Here is a 20,565-nt window from a genome sequence, read left to right as displayed (position 1 = left end):
TGAACTGTATATTCCAGGAAGAAGTAAAACAAAGATAGGCTGCGGGTGGCCCAAGATATGGGTTGGGTCAACCTGAACTTTATGTCCTGGGAAGAAGAGAAACAAAAATACAGTTTCGAGAAAAACCAAAATATGGGAATAGTGAAAGGCCCAAGAATTCAGAAGCTCAGAAATACTATCACACTCCGAAGGGAGCTTAAGCGGGCCCCCTGCATACCTCAAACTCCAGGCTTTACTCTCTGTTAGAAGCAAGTAAAGAATCCCTCTTCTCATTATATCAGAGCCCGCTCCTAATATAAAACTAGGTAAAAAGGGCATGAGATAGCCCTCAAGGATGGGAAATGAGTAATAAAGTGAACCACTTATTTGGTTTCTGTAAATAGCCTGCACCATAAGCCTTAATAGCCCACACTGTTAGCCTTAGTAGCTCGCACCATAAACTGTAACAGCCTGCCTCAGACCACCAAGGTCATAGGAGGCTGATACCATACTCTGCTACCCCCACCTAAGGAATTGCACAAAGGCTGACCTCCAAGGTCATAGGAGACTGGTACCACACTCTGCTATCCCACCCAAGGACCTGCGCAAATGCTGACCACCAAGGTCATAAACTAATTGGCTTAGAAACTATGGGGTGGCACAAACTGACTGGCTAACACCCTGCAGGGCTCCTGATATTAAATAATGATTGGTCTAATGCACAGGCTTTGTTAGAAACCCTATAAAAACTGCCCGGGTCCTGCATTCGGGGCTCTGCAGTCCTCTACCCCTGTGCGGTGTACGACTGTGGGCCCCAGCGCGCTTGGAATAAAATCCTCTTGCAGTTTGCATCAAGACCGCTTCTCGTGAGTGATTTGGGGTGTCGCCTTATCCGGGCAGAGCGTGGGGGCTCCCTGCGGGTTTTTTTTTCCTACAATAGTTTCCCAAGATAGCCTACCAAGGACTTAAACTCTGGTTATGCAAAAATAAGGTATGTTGACATAACTGTACCAGTAAAGTTGCAAGCTTTGCAAATACCCTTGTGAAACCCCCCTTCCCGCCCTTGTTAAAAACCCTATAAAAAGAAACACCCAATAAGGCTCAAGGTTGATTCCTCCGTCTCCTGCTTGAGATACGTGTATACCCCAGAGCTCTGTTCTTCCCGAATAAAGCCTCATGCTTTGCAGCAAGTTTGGTCTCCCTTGTGTCTTTGGGTGCGAGCTATCCCGAGACTTGAGTGAGGGTCTCCCTCTGGGGGTCTTTCACCACAAGGTGTTTCCCTGTAACTGAGCCAACCAATAAGAAATCAGATCCCTCCTCAGAATAACCTCTACATTTGCCAACATCCTGAAACCAAAACAACTAGTTCCTTAACTATAGTTACATAGTTACAACGTATCTCTCCACCTGGAACTCGCCAATCCTGTTAAAGGTTAGCCAGCTCCTCCCCTGGCTGTACACTGTGCCCAGAACTTGGTTGTGGTTTTTTTCTTTAAAAAGCCTCTGAGCCACTCCTTCCCTTCAGGGTCGCAGTTCGAGCTCCCAAGTCAGCCTGCGTCCATGATCGATCAGCATTGTCTTGCCTTGGCTGTAATAAACTTCTTTCTGGTTTTTGTTGAGCTGGAGCGCACTCTGCCTCATTATTTGCACGACCCCCTGACCCAACAGTAACTGAGCCAACCAATAAGAAGTCAGATCCCCTCTCAGAATACTCTCTAAACTTGCCAACATCCTGGAACCAAAACAACTAGCTCCTTAGCTACAGTTGCAAAGTATCTCCCCACCTGGATCCCACCAATCCTGTAAAAGGTCACCCCAACTCCTCCCTGAAACTGTTACTCTGTTTGCCTGCACCTGTTTATGGTGTTGTTTTGTTGTTGTTTTTTTTTTCCTTTAAAAGGCCTGTGGGCCAACCCCTTGGGGTCGCAGACCCGGCTCCCGAGTCTGGTTGAGTCCCTGATCGATCAGCTCTTGCCAATCCCGCGGTGACAATAAACATCTGCTGATTTTCTTGAGCCCAAGCATCCTCGGCCTCATTATTTGTGCGAACCCTGGCCCAACAGCTCCATAGTTGCTTCTCGCTCCGTGAGAGGGAGGCGGCATGGGCCAGGGCTGGCGAGGCAGCAGCCTCCGGCGCGAGAACAGGCGCCTAGTCCCGGGACGCGCTTGCGCAGCAGCGAGCGCCGTAGCCGCGGAGGAGTCGAGATGGCGGCCCTCCAGGTTCCTAGAGAGGCCACGGAGCGCGGCGCGCGTGCGCGAGGCGAGGTCGGCGTCGCAGTGGGCGCGGCGGGAGGAACTGTGAGGGACGGCTACGCGAGTAGGTGGTGAGCGGCCTGGAAACGCGGGACTGTGGAGCGCGCTGGGGCAGCGGGCGAGCGGGGTCTCGAGGCCGTGGCCGGGGCGCCGGGAAGCGCGGGCCTGGGGCGGGAATGTGGGCGCAGGCTGTGCGTGTGGCCTCGTCCACCAGGCGTGGAAGTCGCCCTGGTTCCTGCTGGGCAAGTCCACCTGCCCAGTGGCAAAGTCTGGAGTGGGCGATGGTTTCGTTTCCGCGAGCGAACCAGGAATCGGACGCCCCAGGGTCTGGACAGATGGCTCAGCGGTTGCAAGTGCTGGTGCAAAGCCTGCCAGCCCGGGTTCGATTCCTCGGGACACAGGGTGCACAAAGTGGCGTGTGCCTGTGGAGTTAGTTTGCAGTGGCGGTAGGCTTTTGGCGCACGGGTATTTAATTTCTGTCGGCCTCCTCCTTCTCTAATTCTTCCATATTTTTAAGAAAAAAATTTTTTTTTTCAGAAGCTGAGTGTGGTGGCGCAGACTTTAAATCCCAGCACTTGGGAGGCAGAGGTAGGAGGATCGCCGTGAGTTCGAGGCTAGCCTGAGACTACATAGTGAATTCCAGGTCAGCCTGGGCTAGAGCGAGACCTTACCTTGGAAAAAAAAAAAAAAAAGGAAGAAAGAATTGAAGATTGAGTGGAGAATCAGAACATTTATTCATGTCAAAATGGATTCAGGGGGATAGCTTTCAGAGCCTGAGTCCTGAGCTCTGATAGTTCACAGGTTTTGTAGACAGTATGGCAGGCAGTTTGTCATCACGGTGAGTTCTTTGTGCTGTTGATGGGTTAAGTTTCTGGGCTTTATGACTGGAGAGTACATGCAGAAAATTGCGGAAGTTGGGGGAGTTTGTCTGTGGCTGCACTAACCAGATAACATACATGCAGGGAGCAACTGCGAAGATTGGGAGGACATTCATGCTGGCTCCATGGTAAAGGTTTACACAGTAGAAACTGTGTTTCAGAGGATCGACTGGGTCTGCTTTCTATGTCAGATTTCTTCTGTCATAGTTTTTGTGGTTGTTGTATAAATAGACTGTGTCAAAAGTCCCCTGACTCCTCTCATTTCACCCCTCCCAGGAAATGTCAGACTTCTGCCTCAGGAAAAGGGTGAAGACAGCTCTAGCTTCTTCAGGTTGACAGGACAGGGAAGGAGCTCTCTCTCTCTCGAGAGGGTCTAGTGGATCAGGGAGTACTTACAGGACCTAAGGGGTGCCTGAAAGTCCAAAGTACTGCTGTAGAAACTTGAGGGAATTCACATAGTCTGTTCCATCTGGACCACCATCTGAAGTTTGAAGGCCTCTATTTTGTGATTAAATCTGAGACACCTTAGGTTAAAAGGACCAAAAAATAATAATAAAAATAAAAGTAAGGGGGTCCAGAATGGGGAGCAGTCAGCAGATGGTGGGAAGCTAAGTTTTCTTTATTAAAACCGTGTGCCACCACACCCAGCTTCTAAAAATATATATATTAGCTGGCTGTAGTGGTGCACCCCTTTAATCCCAGCACTGGGGAGGCAGAGGTAGGAGGATCACTGTGAGTTCAAGGCCAGCCTGAGAGTACATAGTGAATTCCAGGACAGCCTGGGCTAGAGCGAGACCCTACCTTGAAAAAAAAATTTTATATACATATACATAGTTAATTTATGAGAACGAGAGAGAGGGGCAGATAGAGAATGGTTGTGCTAGGGCCTTCAGCTGCTGCAAACCAACTCCAGATGGATGCACCGCCTTGTATATCTGGCTTACATGGGTCCTGGGGAATCAACCTGGGTCCTTTGGCTTTGCAGGCAGTTGCTGTACCACTAAGCAATCTCTCCAGCCCCAATTTTTATTTATTTATTTATTTATTTTAATTTTTATTAACATTTCAGCCCCAATTTTTGATTGGACTAAAAATTTGAATGGACAAACCCTGGAAGACAGACTGGTCGTGCAACCATTTGACCTTCTAGAGTGGTACCTGAGCCCAGGTCTCTACTTTCTGAGATATGTTGATATACACGCAACAGTGTCCCTGAAGACAGCACACACGCCCTTCTTTAGGTAGTATCCAGGCTAGCACCTGACTGTGATCCAGGGACCAGCAGGCCCGGGAGCTCCAAACACTGCATCCCAAGCTCATCCTCTGTGCTTTATAGAACCACAGAAGAGATGCTTGGGGTACATAGCAGAGGAGATTCTTTCTGTACATAAGGTAACTTTTTTACCTTAGGACGTGTTTACCATGTTGCCCTCTTATAGGAGGGTGCTCCAGAGCATATTTTGAGGGTTGGTTTCAAGTCTGTGATTAATGAAAGAGCAAAGATGTAAAGATTTAGAAGAATTAGGTGAAGCAGAGCCAACACAAGTTATCACTTGTTGGACAGTGTATTCATTATTATCACATTAAAACAGTATAAAACTGGTAGAGGGAGACTTCTCTCCTTAGCACAACCAGCAGTTGGACTATCTTTTGACCAGAGCTTTGGCTGTTGTGGGCATAGTTCCTCCATGCCCCTGGAGCCAGTTGCTGTCCTACTCCCATAAGAGTGATTATGAGACAACTTGTTAGGAAAGAGGGCACAGCAGGATGGGCATGTCAACATGGACTGTTGACAAGTGCATACATTGTTCTACCCCTGTGGCAGGCAGCAACTGTCAGAAAGTAAGGCAAGGAAAGCTGTTCCTGATTCCAGTTGAAGGGAGGCCCTCAGGTAGGTTTCTTTTAAGGCAAGGTTGAAGTATCTAATTACTGATGTTTGTCAAGTTTCACCATTGTAACTTTTCACACCCTGTTTTCCCTTTGTAATCAGTATAGCCTGGGGGAAGACATTTGAAACTTTGCTTTCAAATGCTGTTTCTCCTCAACTTTCTCCTCCTACTTAGCATCCATTGGTGGATCTTGCCTACAGCAATGACTACTGGGTTCTGGGTTCCTAGCCCTTATTTCCTGTTACATTGCACATTGGAAGACTTTGTGAGGAAGATTTAGCCACCCCTTTCCTTTCTTTTTTGTTTTTGAAGGTAGGGTCTCCCTCTATCCCAGGCTGACTTTCTTTATGTATTCTCAGGGTGACCTTAAACTCACCACAATCCTCCTACTTCTACCTCCCAAGTACTGGGATTAAAGGCCGGAACCACCATGCCTGGCTTTTTTTCTTTTCTTTTCTTTTTGCTTCTTTGTTTACTATTTGTAAGCAGGAAGAGAGAGAGAATGAGACTGGACACACCAGATCCTCTTGACACTGCAAACAAACTCCAGGCACATGTGCCACTTTATGCATGTGATTTTATGTGGGTATTGGGGATTCAAACCTGGGCAGTCAGGTTTGCAAGCAAGCGTCTTAACCACAAAGCCATCTCTCCAGCCCTGGCTCTTCTTATTCTTGTGCCTTTCCACATAAATTGTACAATTAGGTTTACACTATACATACATAACATACATACATACATACATACATACATACATACATACATACATGTTTGTGTATATATCCCTCCTACTCTTTTTTTCTTTTGTGGTACTAGATATTGAACCCAGGGCATTGGACTTGCTAGGTAATTGCTCTACCACTAAGTCACATCTCAGGCTCTTCTCCCCTCCATCTTTTTGAGATTTTCTTTTTTATTTAAATTTTTTTATTTTTATTAACATTTTCCATGATTATAAAAAAAATCCTATGGTAATTCCCTCCTTCTTGAGATTTTCATAGGAATTGCACTACATCATCTGTATATTAGGTAGGGTAGAGCTGACAGCTAATCATAAGTCTCCAAATATACGAATATGGTGTATCTCTCCATTTATTCTTTTATGTATTTATTTTTGTTTTTTAGAGGTAGATTCTTGCTGTAGCCCATGCTGACCTGGAATTCACTATGTAGTTTCAGTGTAGTCTCCAACTCACAGTGATCCTCGTACCTATCTCCTGAGTGCTGGGATTAAAGGTGTGTCCCACCAGTCCAGGCTTTTTTTTTTTTTTTTTTTTTTTTTTTTTTGCACTTATACTGAATATTTTTATCTATTTACAAGGAGAGAGGAAGAATGAATGAATGAGTACACCAGGGCCATTTAATGCTGTAGAGGAACTCCAGATACATACAATACTTTGTGCATCTGACTTTATATGGATACTGGGAATTGAACATGCGGCACCAAGCTTCTCAAGCAAGTGCTAAGCCATCTCTTCAGCCCCATTTCTTCTTTTTTTTTTTTAATATTTTGTTCATTTATATATTTGAGAGAGAGAGAGAATGGGCATACCAGGGCCTGTGGCCACTGCAAATGAATTCACACAGGCACCGTCATATCCATCTGGCTTAAATGGGACCTAGGGAAGTCAAATCTGGGTCCTTAGGTTGCTCAGGCAAGCTCCTTAACTGGTAAGCCATCTCTCCTGCCCCCTTTTATTCTTTTTCGAAATTTTTCATCAACCACTTATTTTTTGTTTGCTTCTTTTTTTTTTTCTTGACATGTTTTACTGTGTTTGGTGATACTTTCTTAAAAAAAATATTGTGTTAATTTATTTGAGGGGAGGCAGATAGAAAAAGACAGCCTGGGTATACCAGGGCCTCCAGCCACTGCAAACGAACTCTAGACACGTGTGCCACCTTGTGCATCTGACTGACATGGATCATGGGTAATCAAATCTAGTTCCTTTGGCTTTGCAGGCAAGTGCCTTAACAGCTAAGCCATCTCTCCAGCCTCAGAGATATTTTCTCAGCGTAGCTCATTAGGTCTTGGTCTGACTATAATCTATTCCATACTGGCAAGTCTTACATGTGAAGTGCTCATCTACACTTGTGCCCTCATCTCACATTTGAATGATCTAGCTGTATCATATGGGATGGACATTGTTTTCTCATCTATCTCCTCCTGAACAGAAATGTTGTCTCATTCCCTTTCCAGTGACTTGCAGTGACCCAGCAATAGTTTGCACACTGTGGTCTTGAGAAGATGCTTGCAAGAACTCAGAAGTGACTCAGTGAAGGCAGTCAGCTTCTTTTGCATTTGGTAGGGTGGACACTAAACAGGAGTGATGCCTCCAGGCAGGTGGCATACTGTCAGACCAGCTCAGGCCCAGGCTTCAAGGGAGCGAAGGCGTCTTCGCACTGTGAAGAAAGAAGAGGAGGATGATAGCTCTACTTCATTGTGCACTGCTAGGCCACAGACACTCAACCGCCCTGGCCAAGAGCTGTTCCGCCAGCTCTTCAGACAGCTTCGCTACCATGAGTCTTCTGGGCCCCTAGAAACTCTGAACCGCCTCCGGGAACTCTGCCGCTGGTGGATGAGGCCTGATGTTCTCTCCAAGGAGCAGATCCTGGAGCTGCTGGTGCTGGAGCAGTTCCTGAGCATCCTGCCCGGGGAACTGCGGACCTGGGTGCAGCTCCATCACCCTGAGAGTGGTGAGGAGGCTGTGGCCCTGCTGGAGGAGCTACAGAGGGACCTTGATGGGACACCACAGAAGGTAAGTGGAGCCCAGTGAGTTCTGCCAGGCTGGGCATGGATGGGTGGCCCTCTGAACTATGAGCTTGAGGAATGTGGGGGAAAACCTCTCCTTGTCATTCTCATGATGACTTGGCAGCTAAGAACTGGACCCTGAGTTATGGACCCTTTAGCAAAGAGTCCCTCCCACTTTACCTAGGAAGATCAGTATATAGAAAATCTGTCTCCACATATTGCCTGATTTGGTTTGAGACTGGCCATAGCCATATAAAAGTGGTAGGGTCAAGACTTGTTGCTTCTGAATGGGGGAACATAAAAGAATAGGCTGCATGTGCTATGTTTCTGCCTTCTCACATACTTTCTGAGTCACTCTGTGTGTGTGTGTGGTGTGGGTAGGTAGAGTAGACACAAAGCACTGGGGGCCATCCTTGGGCTGGAAACTGGACCTCAGTTTTATGCTTCATTCTATAACCACAGTGTCTTTGGCCATCTCACTATACCTTTGGTGGGGTTATTGATTAAGAAGGAACTGCAGAAATGATCTATCTATGGGAGTTTGTTTAGTAAATGTTTGGAACGCTGGCTTACATCCTGTGAGTGGCCTTGACCCTGGTACTGATGCTGCGAAGCAGACCTGAAAGTCCTAGGCTAGACGGGAATAATGGTAGATCATTTCCTGTATTTTTCCTGATCAACTGATGCTTAGCTTGTCCCTTCTGTGTAGTTTTAATTCACTGAAAAATATCATTTATGCCAGGTGTGGTAGTGCACCCCCTTTAATCTCAGCACTTGGGAGGCAGAGGTAGGAGGATCACCCAGCATGAGTTTGAGGCTACCTTAAGACTATGTAGTAAATTCCAGGTTAGCATGGGATAGAATAAAACCCTACCTTGAAGGAGAAAAAGAAAAATATCATTTATCATTTTAAGCCTTCTTACAAATTTTATTTATGTAAAACGAGGTGTTTTACATAAATAATTCATGCATAAAAAGTTGCTAATAGCCTGGCATGGTGGCACACGCCACCATGGTACTCAGGAGGCAGAGGTAGAAGGATCGCCGTGAGTTTGAGGCCACCCTGAGACTACACAGTGAATTCCAGGTAAGCCTAACCTAGAGTGAGACCCTACCTTGAAAAACAAACAAGCAAAAAAGTTGCTAATATTTTTGAAATAACTTTAACATTGTTTTAAATTTATTTGAGAGAGAGAGAAAGAGGCAGAGAGGGAGAGAGAGAGAATATGGATGCACCAGCACCCCTAGCTGCTGCAAACAAACTCCAGAACTATGTGCCACTTTGTGTATCTCGCTTATGTGGCTCCTGGAGAATCAAACCTGGCTCCTTTGGCTTTGCTGGCAAGCACCTGAACTTCTAAGCCATCTCTCCAGCCCCAAATTTGACATTTTTTTTAAAAAAATTTAAACTTAAAAATATTGATATTCTTAGGCTGGAGAGATGGCTTAGCAGTTAAGGCATTTGCCTGCAAAGCCAAAGGATCCTGGTTCAACACTGCAGGACCCACATAAGCCACATAAGCCAGATGTACAAGGGGGCTCATGTGTCTAGAGTTTGTTTGCAGTGGCTGGAGGCCCTGGCATACCCATTCTGTCCCTCTCTCCCTTTTTCTCTGTCAAATAAATAAATAATTGAAATGAGCATGGTGGCACATGCCTTTAATCCCAGCATTTAGAAAGCAGAGGAAGAAGGATTGTCATGAGTTCAAGGCCACTCTGAGACTACATATTTAATTCAATGTCAGCCTGGGCTCAAGCAAGACCCTATTTCAAAAAAAAAAAAAAATGTATATATATATGCCAGGCATTTTATCACATGCCTTAAGTCCCAGCACTTAGGAGGCAGATAGGAGAATTGCTGTGAGTTTGAGGACAGCCTGGGACTACAGAATGAGTTCCAGGTCAGCCTAGGCTAGGATGAGACTCTACATCCAAAACAAACAAACAAATAAATTATATATACACATATATTTTTTTCCAGCTTGAAATATTATTTTTAAAACTCTGAAGGAAAGCCAGGTGTGGTGGTGCACCCCTTTGATCCCAGCACTTGGGAGGCAGAGGTAGGAGGATTACCATGAGTTCGAGGCCACGCTGAAACTCCATAGTGAATTCCAGGTGAGCCTGGGCTAAAGTGAGACCCTACCTCGAAAAACAGAACAAAACAAAAAAAATCTGAAGGATTGGGTCTTTTGGTTTTTAGGGTTTTTGTTTGTTTGTTTTGTTTTTGTCTTTTTGAGGTAGGATCTCACTCTAGCCCAGGCTCACCTGGAATTCACTATGGAGTCTCAGGGTGGCCTTGAACTCACAAAGATCCTCTTACCTCTGCCTCCCAAGTGCTGAGATTAAAGGCATGCACCACCATGTCCAACTCAGGATTAGTTTTTTGTTTGTTTGTTTGTTTTTAAACAGGCTTAATCCACTTTTATTTACTTTTTCTGTATAAAATCCTTATGTGGTAGCCACAGCTGGAGCCTGGGTCCTCTGCACTGAGACTCTGGTGTGGGTTTTCACAAGATGGTCATTGAATTCCTGGTAGGGAGACTTGGTGAACACAGTCTCTTTCCAGAGGTGGGGGGTCAGGTAGCTGTAGGTCTTAGAGATGGTGTCAAAAGTGGCCTTAGCAAAGTTGCCCAGGGTGGCAGTGCAGCCCCTGGCTGAAGTGTAGCAGTCATTAATACCAGCCATCAGCAGCAGCTTCTTGGGCTCGGGGGCAGAGACAATGCCAGTGCCCCTGGGGCAGGGATAAGGTGCACCAGCACAGAACCACAGAGGCCTGTGACTTTACAGGGGACTGTGTGGGGCTTGCCAATCTTGTTCCCCCAGTATCCTCTCTGAATAGGCACAATGGAGAGCTTGGTCAAGATGATGGCCCCTCGGATGGCAGTGGCTACTTCCTTAGAGCACTTGACAACCAGGCTGACATGACCATTGTAGTCCCCAATGGCAACAAAAGCCTTGAACCTGGTCCACTGATCAGCACAAGTCTGCTTTTGCACTGGCATGATCTTCAAAATTTCATCCGTAAGGGGCACGCCCAAGAATAAGTCAATAATCTCAGACTCCTTGGTGGGCAGGGACAACAGATAGATCTCTTCCAGGGACTTGATCTTCATGTCCTTGACCAGGCGTCCCAGCTTGGTTTTTTTTTTTGTTCATTTTTTTATTTATTTATCTGAGAGTGACAGACACAGGGAGAAAGACAGATAGAGGGAGAGAGGATGGGCGCGCCAGGGCTTCCAGCCTCTGCAAACGAACTCCAGACGCGTGTGCCCCCTTGTGCATCTGGCTAATGTGGGACCTGGGGAACCGAGCCTCGAACCGGGTTCCTTAGGCTTCACAGGCAAGCGCTTAACCGCTAAGCCATCTCTCCAGCCCTGGAGTTCATTTTCAATGCTTGAGGCTCTAGTGTTCCCTTTCTTTTTTTCTCTCTCTAATAAATAGAGAAATGAAAATAAAAGCAAAGGTGTTTTCTTTTTCTTGTTTGGTTGATTGGTTGTTTTTGTTGTTGTTTGTTTTAATGTTTTGAGGTAGGGTCTAGCTCTAGGCCAAGCTGACCTAAAATTCACTGTGTAGTCTTAGACTGGCCTAGAACTCATACCAATCCTATCTCATCCTCCCAAGTGCTGGGATTAAAAGTGTGTGCTGCCACACCCAGCCAGAAGTTCTTTAAGGTGCATGTGAAACCATAGTATCATCTTTTTAAATATTTATTTGAGAGAGAGAGAGGCAGATAGAAAGAGAGAATGGGCATGCCATTGCTTTTAGCTACTGCAAATGAACTCCAGATGGATGCGCTCACTTGTGCATCTGGCTTACATGGGACTTTGGGAATCAAACCAGAGTCCTTAGGCTTTGCAGGCAAATGCTTTAACCACTAAGCCATTTTACCAGCCCCCTTTTAAATATTTTATATTTATTTATAGCACAGAGAGAGAGAACATACCTATAAACACTGTAAATGAACTCCATATGCATGCTCCACTTTGTGTACCTGGCTGTATGTGGGTACTGGGGAATCAAACCTCAGTTGGTAGGTTCTCTGCAGCTCAATAGAATCTTCTTACGGCTCATTAAACTGACCACAATGTGGAAAAGCAAGGCCTGGCTGTCCTCGCTTAGTTGTACTTTGTATTCTTAATTATTTCTATCTTGTCAGGACTTGTCAAGAAATGGGAAATGATGACCGTGGTCAGTTCATCCTCTTTAGTCTAAATCTGTCAGGTATTGTGATGATTTGATTCCCCCATGAACTTTTGTGTTCTGGATGCTTGATCCCCAGCTGATAACAATTTGGGAATTGCAGACATGTTGGAGGTGTGTGGTTGGGGGTGGGCTAATGATTATTATAGCCAGCTTTTCCTTACCAGTGTTTGCTACACTCTCCTGCTACTGTTGTTAACTTGATGTTGGCCAGGAGGTAATTGATGTCCAGCCTTTCCTCATGCTGCATTTTCCCCTGACATGGCGCTAGCTGCCCTTCAAATCTATAACCCACAAGCAGATTTTGGTTGGATGTTTGTCCAACATTGCTAAGCTAAGCTGACTGTAACAGGTATTCAATGGCTTCAGGTTAAGATTTGTCTCTTATCAGTATTTCTTGGCTATAAGAATTTCTTGGGTACAGGGTCAGAAAAAGACCCAAGTTTGTTTTTTTTTTTTTTTTTTTTTTTTGGTTTGTCAAGGTAGGGTCTCACTCTGGCCCAGGCTGAGCTGGAATTTACTATTTACTATGTAGTCTCAGGCTGGCCTTGAACTCACATCAATCCTCCTACCTCTGCCTTCTGAGTGCTGGGATTAAAGGTGTGCACTACCACACCCAGCCATTTCCTTTTTTTTGTTAGTATTATTTATTTGTTTATTTAAGAGAGAGAGAATGAATGGGTACGCTAGGGCATCTAGCCACAGCAGAAGAACTCCAGACAGATGCGCCACCTTGTACGTCTGGCTTTACGTTGGTACAGGAGACTTGAAACTGGGTCCTTTGTCTTTGTAGTACAGTGCCTTTAACACCAAACCAACTCTCTAGCCTGTCCAGTTCTCATTTCTGTGTCAAAGACAGCCTTACCTCAGATTAGAGCTGCTAGAGGTCCAAGGATAAAGCCTTGTTGCCTGCTCTTTTCATGAATGAGCAATGCATGAGACTTTTTCATCACTTTTTTTTCCCCCAAGGTAGAGTCTCACTCTAGCTTAGGCTGACGTGGAATTCACTGTGAAGTCTCAGGGTGGCTTTGAACTCACAGGGATCCTTTTACCTCTGCCTCCCGTGTGCTGGGATTAAAGGTGTGCACCACCATGCCCAGCTCATCATGGTTTCTTGAATGAACCTCATGATTCACATTACTCTCTAGTCATGTTGTTTCATTCAGGATTACAGTCTGAGAGCTGACCTCATCTGAAGTCACTCTGCAGGTCAGTGCTGAGAGCAGTAATCACAGTAGGGGATACTTCAATGTATCTCTCTTGTGAACCATTATCCATTTAACTTTTAGGCATTAGTTCCTTCTCAGTTCAGAGCTATAAGTCAGGGCTGGGGGAGACATGACTATGGCACCTAAGGACTGTGTTGTTACTATTTGCCAAGGATATCCTTATGTTAGGAATAGGAAGTGTTTAGGAAACAAATAGGAATTTGTTTCCACCTGGGCGCTCCCTAGCCCAAGGACTAGGGATGGCAATGAAGGAGGTAATCAAAGGCCTGGTAGCCCATAAATCAGCTCCTGTCCTTTACAGATTGGCCATGGGGCCTTTTCTCTGAGTTGGATTTCTGATTCCTATGGGAATCCTCTCATAACATTTTTTTCTCTCCAGGATCCACTCCTTGCTCAGAGCCTAGATGTGCATTGGATGGGGACAGGAGCCTTGCAGTCTGCACAGATATGGCCCTCTTCTTCGCCTCTCAAGAGTGGCTCTGCTCTTGGGGGCCACCTGGAACCTCCCCATGCAGTAGGAGTGTATGACTTCCTGGCTGGGCAATCCGGTAATGACTTCCTGGCTCTCTGCGACCTTAGACTTATGTCACACCACACACCTTAAGTATTTCCTATGCTGTCTTGTCAACCCGTATTCTGTCACAAGAATCTTGTCCTTAGCCCTGTGTTCTGTTGAGCCCCTCTGTGACTCTTAGTTTCTCTTTCCACTGCACTTGTACTCCTCCCTTCCTGGCTCACAGCAGACACTGAAGACACATCCTATGGGTGTTGAATAGCAATCTACCTGCTTGTCAGTCCAGGAGTCATCTAGGAGTGGGGAGAGAGGGCTTCTCGGGTGTCCAGAGCTGAGTAGCTCTCTCACGGCTCTTTGTTATCCTTCAGATCCTTTTGCCGCCCAGATGCCTTGCCCTTTGCAGAGAGAGGGGAGCACAGACGAGCAAGTTACCTCTGCCAGGTCCTTGACAGCCCAGCCCCAGGTGAGTCCCAAGGTCTTCAGACCGTCTCAAAGAAGTCTCAGCACTGGGACCAGTAGATAGTTAGCCCCTTATCATGGGTCTCTTGATCATTTCCCTCATTTCTACAGACCAAATATCCTGCTTAAACCCAGAGCTCTGCTGATAATGCCTTTTATTTTGCTACATTAATAAAGAGCTTACTCTGTGCCTTGCCATTCTGAATTTCTCCTGTTGTTGTTGTATGCTTGTTTTAGGAAGCTTTGACTTTCAAGGATGTGGAGGTGACCTTCTCTCAGGATGAGTGGGTCTTCTTGGACTCAGTTCAGCGCAACCTATACCGGGATGTGATGCTGGAAAGTTATGGGCACATAGCTTCTCTGAGTAAGTCAGCACCATACCTAGTTACCTTTCTTCTGCTTTCTTGGTTTTCATTGTGATGTGAAGGCTTGGATCTCAGCTCCGTAACTACTCACCAGCTCACTTAACCAGTTACCCATATTGTAGTTACATTTATGTAAAACACACACTAACCCTCCTCTCCCTTCCTCCCTCCCCTACCCCCCACCAGAAGCAGCTTATGGAAGGACAGGATTGATTTCCGTTTATAGCAACCATGGGAAACATGATGATGACATAAAGGACTGTAGAACAGAGACTGGGCATCACTTCTTCTCTCAGCACCTGGCAGACAGCAGCAAGAGTGAACTAAGCTCTGGCAAGGTGGAGACTGGGCTATAATACATCTAAGTCCGCCACCTCCAGACACATACCTCCTCCAGCAAATTCCACCAACATGGGTCCAAGCATTGAAAACACATGAGGTTATAGGGGACTTCTGATTCCAACTACCATACTTTACTATCCCTCTTTAAAAAAATGGATTGTTAGGCTGGGTGTGGTGGCACACACCTTTAATTCCAGCACTTGGGAGAGTGATAGAAGGATCACTGTCAATTTGAGGCCTAAGAATTCCAGGTTAGTCTGGGCTAGAGTGAGACCCTACCTTGAGAGAGAGAGAAGAAAAGAAAAAAGAAGAAAACAAAGGAAAAGAGAAAAGAAAAAAATGGTGCTGTGGACCTCTTTGGCGCTCTGCGCCTCCTTGCTAAGTTTTTTACACCTTTCTTCCTGGCCTTCCCTCCTCCCTAGCAGACCTGGTGACTGAAGAAGCTAGAGAACAGTTCTGTGTAGCTCATGTTCATCTTGCTTCCCTTCTTTCCTGCAGTGGGACCATCTTCCAAACCTGCTGTGATCTCCTGGCTGGAAGCAAGGGAGCCATGGGTCCAGACTGTCCATGCAGTTCAGCCTAGCAGTGATCTGTGGACTATCCCTGCAGGTGATTTCCAGACCCCCTCCAGGCCCTGCTCCTCCTGCATCTACTTTTCCCTTTCATGTGTCCAGCTATATCCCTTGGGACTTAACTCCTTTTTTGCTAGGCATTGCTTAGGGTTATTGGTTTCCTGTGGCTGTTCTTCCTGACTGGTCTATGACAGGCCTTTTTTTCCAACCCTGTCTGTCCCCCAGCAGCCCTCATCACAATACTTGTTCATCACAGGGCATTCTTGGTCCTCTTTTCCACTTTTGGAGCATCTGCACCTCCCTGACTCTCCTGTGCTGCTTCCCCCATCCTGCTCTTAGGAGCCTGCATGTCTCTACTGTTCATCTTCAGAGTTTATTCTTCCTTCTGTGATAGCCTTGCTGTCCAGTGCTTTCAGCCAGGCCCTTCTTAGAGCCCCACCTCTTGGTGTTTGTGGCCCTTTGTACAGTGCTGCTTCTCCTACTTTGATATTAGTGCTTATCTCCTCAACCCTCTTTATGGTCCTGCTGGATATGATTTCTGTGTCACTGTCAGCTGTGCCCTTCTTGCACGGACCTCCCTGTTTGAATTCTCTTTCACAGTTTGCATTGTCCTAGACTTGGGTGAAGGGTTTGTTTAGCACTAATATTCTTGCTACTAAGGGTTAAAGCTCTTTACAGCTCCTAGTTGCTTTGTCAAGTTCCAAGTGTGGAAAAGAGTACCTTTCTTTTGTTTTGTTTTTTATTTGTATTTATTTACTTGAGAGAGACAGGAGAAGTAAGTAGAGAGAGAGAGAGAGAGAGAGAAAGAGAATGTGCCAGGGCTCCCAGCCACTGCAAACAAACTTCAGATGCATGCGCTACATTGTGCATCTTGTTGACATGAGTCCTGGGGTATGGAACCTGGGTCCTTTGGCTTTGCAGGCCAGTGCTTTGTCTGCTAAGCCATCTCTCCAGCCTTCTTTTCTTTTGATTTCTGTCAGGAGGTGAGCCCCAGATTTGGACAAGCAAGGTCATCTTAGAACAAAACCCTTTGAAATGTACAGAAACCTTCACTGTGCCACCTGTATGTCCTGCAACATGTGTTTATGAGGGAACCAGGCTCAGAACATCTTTTGGACCAAACAGTAGTCTACAGAAGCACTGTGGCAGCCCGAGAGAAGTGAGAGTTAAGAAAGAAGAGATTGATTTCAATGACATGACAGAAAAAGAACCTGAAGTGACAGGAAGAAGTAATATTGTTGATCTAAAACATGGTACGTATGTGAGAGTTTCCATGAAAAAGCAATCCCTTAAACATGGCTGTGGCAGACACTTCAGAAAAAGTTCACACCATTATGACCACAAGAAGTCTGGGAAAGGGCCCCCACACACAGTCGAAGGGCTTGGAATACATCAGAGAATTCATACCGGCTTGAGAGGGAGTGAAAAGGACACTTGTGGAAAGGGCTTCATCCTCAATTCGCATCACCAACAGGAACAGAATTTTCATCCTGTGGGGAAGTACTGTTGTCGTGACTGTGGAAGGACCTTCAGTAAGAGTTCCCATCTTGCCTATCATCAGAGGATTCATACTCAGGAGAGGCCATTTAAATGTAAGGTGTGTCAGAAAGCCTTCAAATGGAACTCAAACTGTTTGCGACATGAGAAAATTCACACTGGAGTGAAACCTTATAAATGCAGTTTATGTGAGAAAGCTTTTCAGCGTCTATCAGCCTACCGCCTGCACCAGGAAACCCATGCTGGACAGAAAATTGAATCAAATCAGTATGAAGAATCTCTCACTCACAGCTCAGTGCTTGATCATCATTTGGAGGAGCAGAACGAGCAGAAGCTCTTTGATTGCAGCCAGTGTAGGAAATCCTTCCACTGTAAATCCTATGTTCTTGAACATCAAAGGATCCACACACAGGAGAAACCTTATAAATGCACCAAGTGTAGGAAAACATTTCGGTGGAAGTCAAACTTTAATCGCCATGTGAAGCTGCACAAGACGGGAGAGTTTCGTGAAGAAGACAGATGTCCAGACAACTTCAGGAAAAAGAAGCGCAGTCAGCCCCAGGTTGTCTCTTCTGTACGGAAAACTCTTCAGTGTCATCAGTGTGGGAAAACTTTTGCTTATAAGAAAACCCTCATTGAACACCAGAGAATTCACACAGGCGAGAAACCGTACTGGTGTAGTGAGTGTGGGAAAAGATTTACCTACAGGTCAGCCTTTATTGTTCATAAGAAGAAGCATGCCATTAAAAGAAAACCTGAGAATGGCCCATCTTTCAGTCAAGACACCGTGCTCCAAGTTCCTCAAAACAGTGACACTACAAAGGGTCCTCTCATATGCAGCCAGTGTGGCAAAGCCTTCCGTAACCACTCACTCCTTCTCATGCATCAAAGAGTTCACACTAGAGAAAAGCCCTTTAAGTGCTGGGAGTGTGGGAAAGTTTTTCGATGGAGTTCTAATCTCTACCGACACCAGCGGCTGCACTCTTGGCGCCATCATTGTAAGAAATCTTTGCAGCAGCAATATGAGTATTGCAAAAGTGAAGAGACTCCAAATCCAGAGTCAAAAATCCTCACTAAGGATAAGCCTTTTTGGTGTGAAGAGTGTGGGAAAACCTTTACACGTAAACGAAGTCTATTAGATCACATGGGAATACACAGTGGTGAGAAGCGCTTTAAGTGCAATGTATGTGGAAAATCTTTCGATAGAAATTATCGTCTTGTTAATCACCAGAGAGTACATACTTTAGAGAGATCTTTTAAATGTCATTGGTGTGGTGAAGATTTTGTTCAGATACGTGACCTGTCTGTTCATCAGAGAAAACATACCAAGATGATGCAGCCTAAATTCAGTCTTCCTGGCTTATCTTCCTCCCGGGATTCAATCTTGAATGTTCAAGAATTAAAACCAATTGTAGGGAAGTCCCTTGAAATCTGTGAGGTGCCTTCAGGCCAGCGCTCTATGTTCACAGGACTCCAGAATGTACGCTCTAAGAAAAAGTGCTACAAATGTAGCCTTTGTGGGAAAAGTTATAGGAAGCATTCGCAACTCATTACCCACAATAGATTTCACACTATGGACAGACCCTTCAAATGTAGGGTATGCGGGAAAGCCTATGGGTGGGCCTCCAATTTAGCTCGGCACATGAAAATCCACTTTTAAGATAAGCTTAGAGCTTCTGATGTCAGTTGGGTTAGGAATGGAGAAGGGGAGCACCATGTTCTCTGAGGCCCTTCTGCAAGTTCATTCCCTTAGCAGTCATCCTTTACATGGTAGCCCTGGCCTTGTCAGCTAGGTCATTGCTCTCTGGATGGGACATCAGTGGTGTCTGCAGAGAAGGTGCCAGTTGTCGCCAACATTTCTCTCTAGGTTCTTTGGCCCATGACTGTGTGTGTGCGTGTGTGTGTGTGTGTGTGTGTGTGTGTGTGTGTGTGTGTGTGGTTTTTCAAGGTAGGTTCTTGCTCTATCCCAGGCTGACCTGGAATTCACTCAGTAGACTCAGAATGGCCACAAACTCACCGCGATCCTCCTACCTCTTCCTCCTGTGTGCTGGGACTAAAGGCGTGCACCACCACACCCAGTGACAATGGGTATTTTCTTACCTTTAAAAGCAACTCCATCAAGAACAACAACAGTCCTCCCAGATATCTCCTGGATAACTATGGTTGAGGCTTCAGCATTGCAGCTCTCTTTTGTATAAAAGCTGGAGGCCTAAAGTTGTCTCAGCTACAAGTGTGAGGGAAGGTTACTGAGCTGCATTACTTGATTTTTAACCAGTTGTCAGTTCAGTAGAGACACCTGAGCACCTCCCCCACGGCCGGCATCTATATGAGTCAGAGATAGCTGTGACTGCAGCAGACAAAAATCCTGCTATGTTGGTTCTTTACAAATAACAAATGAGAAATTATTCTGGACAGTGATAGGTGTTGAGGACACAAACCAGAGTAGAATGTGGATCTCTAGAGTGTTCCCAGCAGTGCAGAAGGGCTCTGCTCTGGCTGGCATTCTGAGAGGATAACAGAGTTCCCAATGCCAAGTGGAATGAGCCAGCTATAAGTGGAAGCAGGTGTGCCGGAGGTGAGTTAGGGGAATAGAACCCTTACAGAATTCCTTTACAGACCTGAAATGATTCCTTTTCTGTTCATAGTTCTGTTCCCCCACTTCTTGTGCCACCTGGTACCTCTGAAGATTTTGTCCCATAAGCTCTCTAATGTTTTTGTGGAATGAGAAATACTTTTTAAAAACATTCCAACCAAAGGCTAGGGAGATATTTCCATGGTTAAAATTGCTTGTTTGCAAATCTTACCATCTTGGTTCATCTTTCAGCCACCTGCATAAAGCCAGGCAAGCATGTGTTTGCAGTGGCAAGAGACTCTGGTAGAAACACACATGCACACACATGCAAATCAATCAAAACTTTAAAAAAATTTAAAAATAATTTTCAGTCTGGAGTGATGGCCCAGTAGGTAAGTGGTTGCCTGCAAAGCCTAACAACCCAGGTTTGATTCTCCACTACTCAAGTAGATCCAGATGTACAAAGTGATGCATGTGTCTGGAGTTCATCTGCAGTGGGAAGTGGCCCTGGTGTGTCCATTCTCATTCTCTCTCTCTCTGCCAGCATGGTGGTACACATCTTTAATCCTAGCACTTGGGAGGGTGAGGTGGGAGGGTGAGGTAGGAGAATCGCTGTGAGTTCGAGGCCAGCCTGAAACTAAATAGTGAAGTCCAGGTCAGCCTGGGCTGGAGCTAGACCCTACTCAAAAAAAAAAAAAAAAAAAAAAAATCCACTGGGCATGTTGGTACACGCCTTTAATCCTAGCACTTTGGAGGCAGAGGTAGGAGGATCATTGTGAATTTGAGGCCACCCTGAGACTACATAGTGAGTTTCAGGTCAGCTTGGGCTAGAGTGAGACCCTACCTCGATAACCCCCCCAAAAAAAAATAAAGCTAAAACTTAGAATAGTCGCAACATCAAAACCAGTCTTTAATACTATAGCTGTAAATATTGGGATTGTACTGCACAGTCTGTTCAGTTAGCTGAGTTTTCATATTACCTTATGTGTATCATTGTAGAAATGGTGTTTAAAAGCCTGGCTATTTGGAACTAACTGCTAAACATTGTAACATTTGGGTGTGAT

At 45.6% G+C, this 20,565-nt stretch overlaps 1 protein-coding gene across 6 annotated transcripts; it reads left to right on the top strand.

Moving 5' to 3' along the window:
* Positions 1-2,243: 2,243 nt before the first annotated feature.
* LOC101596333 (zinc finger protein 445-like) lies at positions 2,244-20,023 on the top strand. 6 transcript variants are annotated; one of them, XM_045136684.1, is made up of 7 exons: positions 2,244-2,303; positions 7,197-7,755; positions 13,560-13,728; positions 14,063-14,157; positions 14,391-14,517; positions 15,359-15,469; positions 16,413-20,023. In XM_045136684.1, the coding sequence occupies exons 2-7, from the start codon at positions 7,327-7,329 to the stop codon at positions 18,587-18,589; spliced, it is 3,108 nt and encodes a 1,035-aa protein (XP_044992619.1). In that variant the 5' UTR covers positions 2,244-2,303; positions 7,197-7,326; the 3' UTR covers positions 18,590-20,023. The 6 variants fall into 6 exon arrangements, with proteins under 6 accessions (XP_044992619.1, XP_044992620.1, XP_044992622.1 ...); XM_045136685.1 differs by having other exon boundaries at positions 2,245-2,296; XM_045136687.1 differs by having other exon boundaries at positions 2,269-2,300.
* The last annotated feature ends 542 nt before the right edge of the window (positions 20,024-20,565 follow it).

This window comes from Jaculus jaculus, chromosome 17 (genome assembly GCF_020740685.1).
Source record: "Jaculus jaculus isolate mJacJac1 chromosome 17, mJacJac1.mat.Y.cur, whole genome shotgun sequence".
NCBI classification, from domain to species: domain Eukaryota; kingdom Metazoa; phylum Chordata; class Mammalia; order Rodentia; family Dipodidae; genus Jaculus; species Jaculus jaculus.
This window is presented reverse-complemented; position numbering and strand designations above follow the sequence as displayed.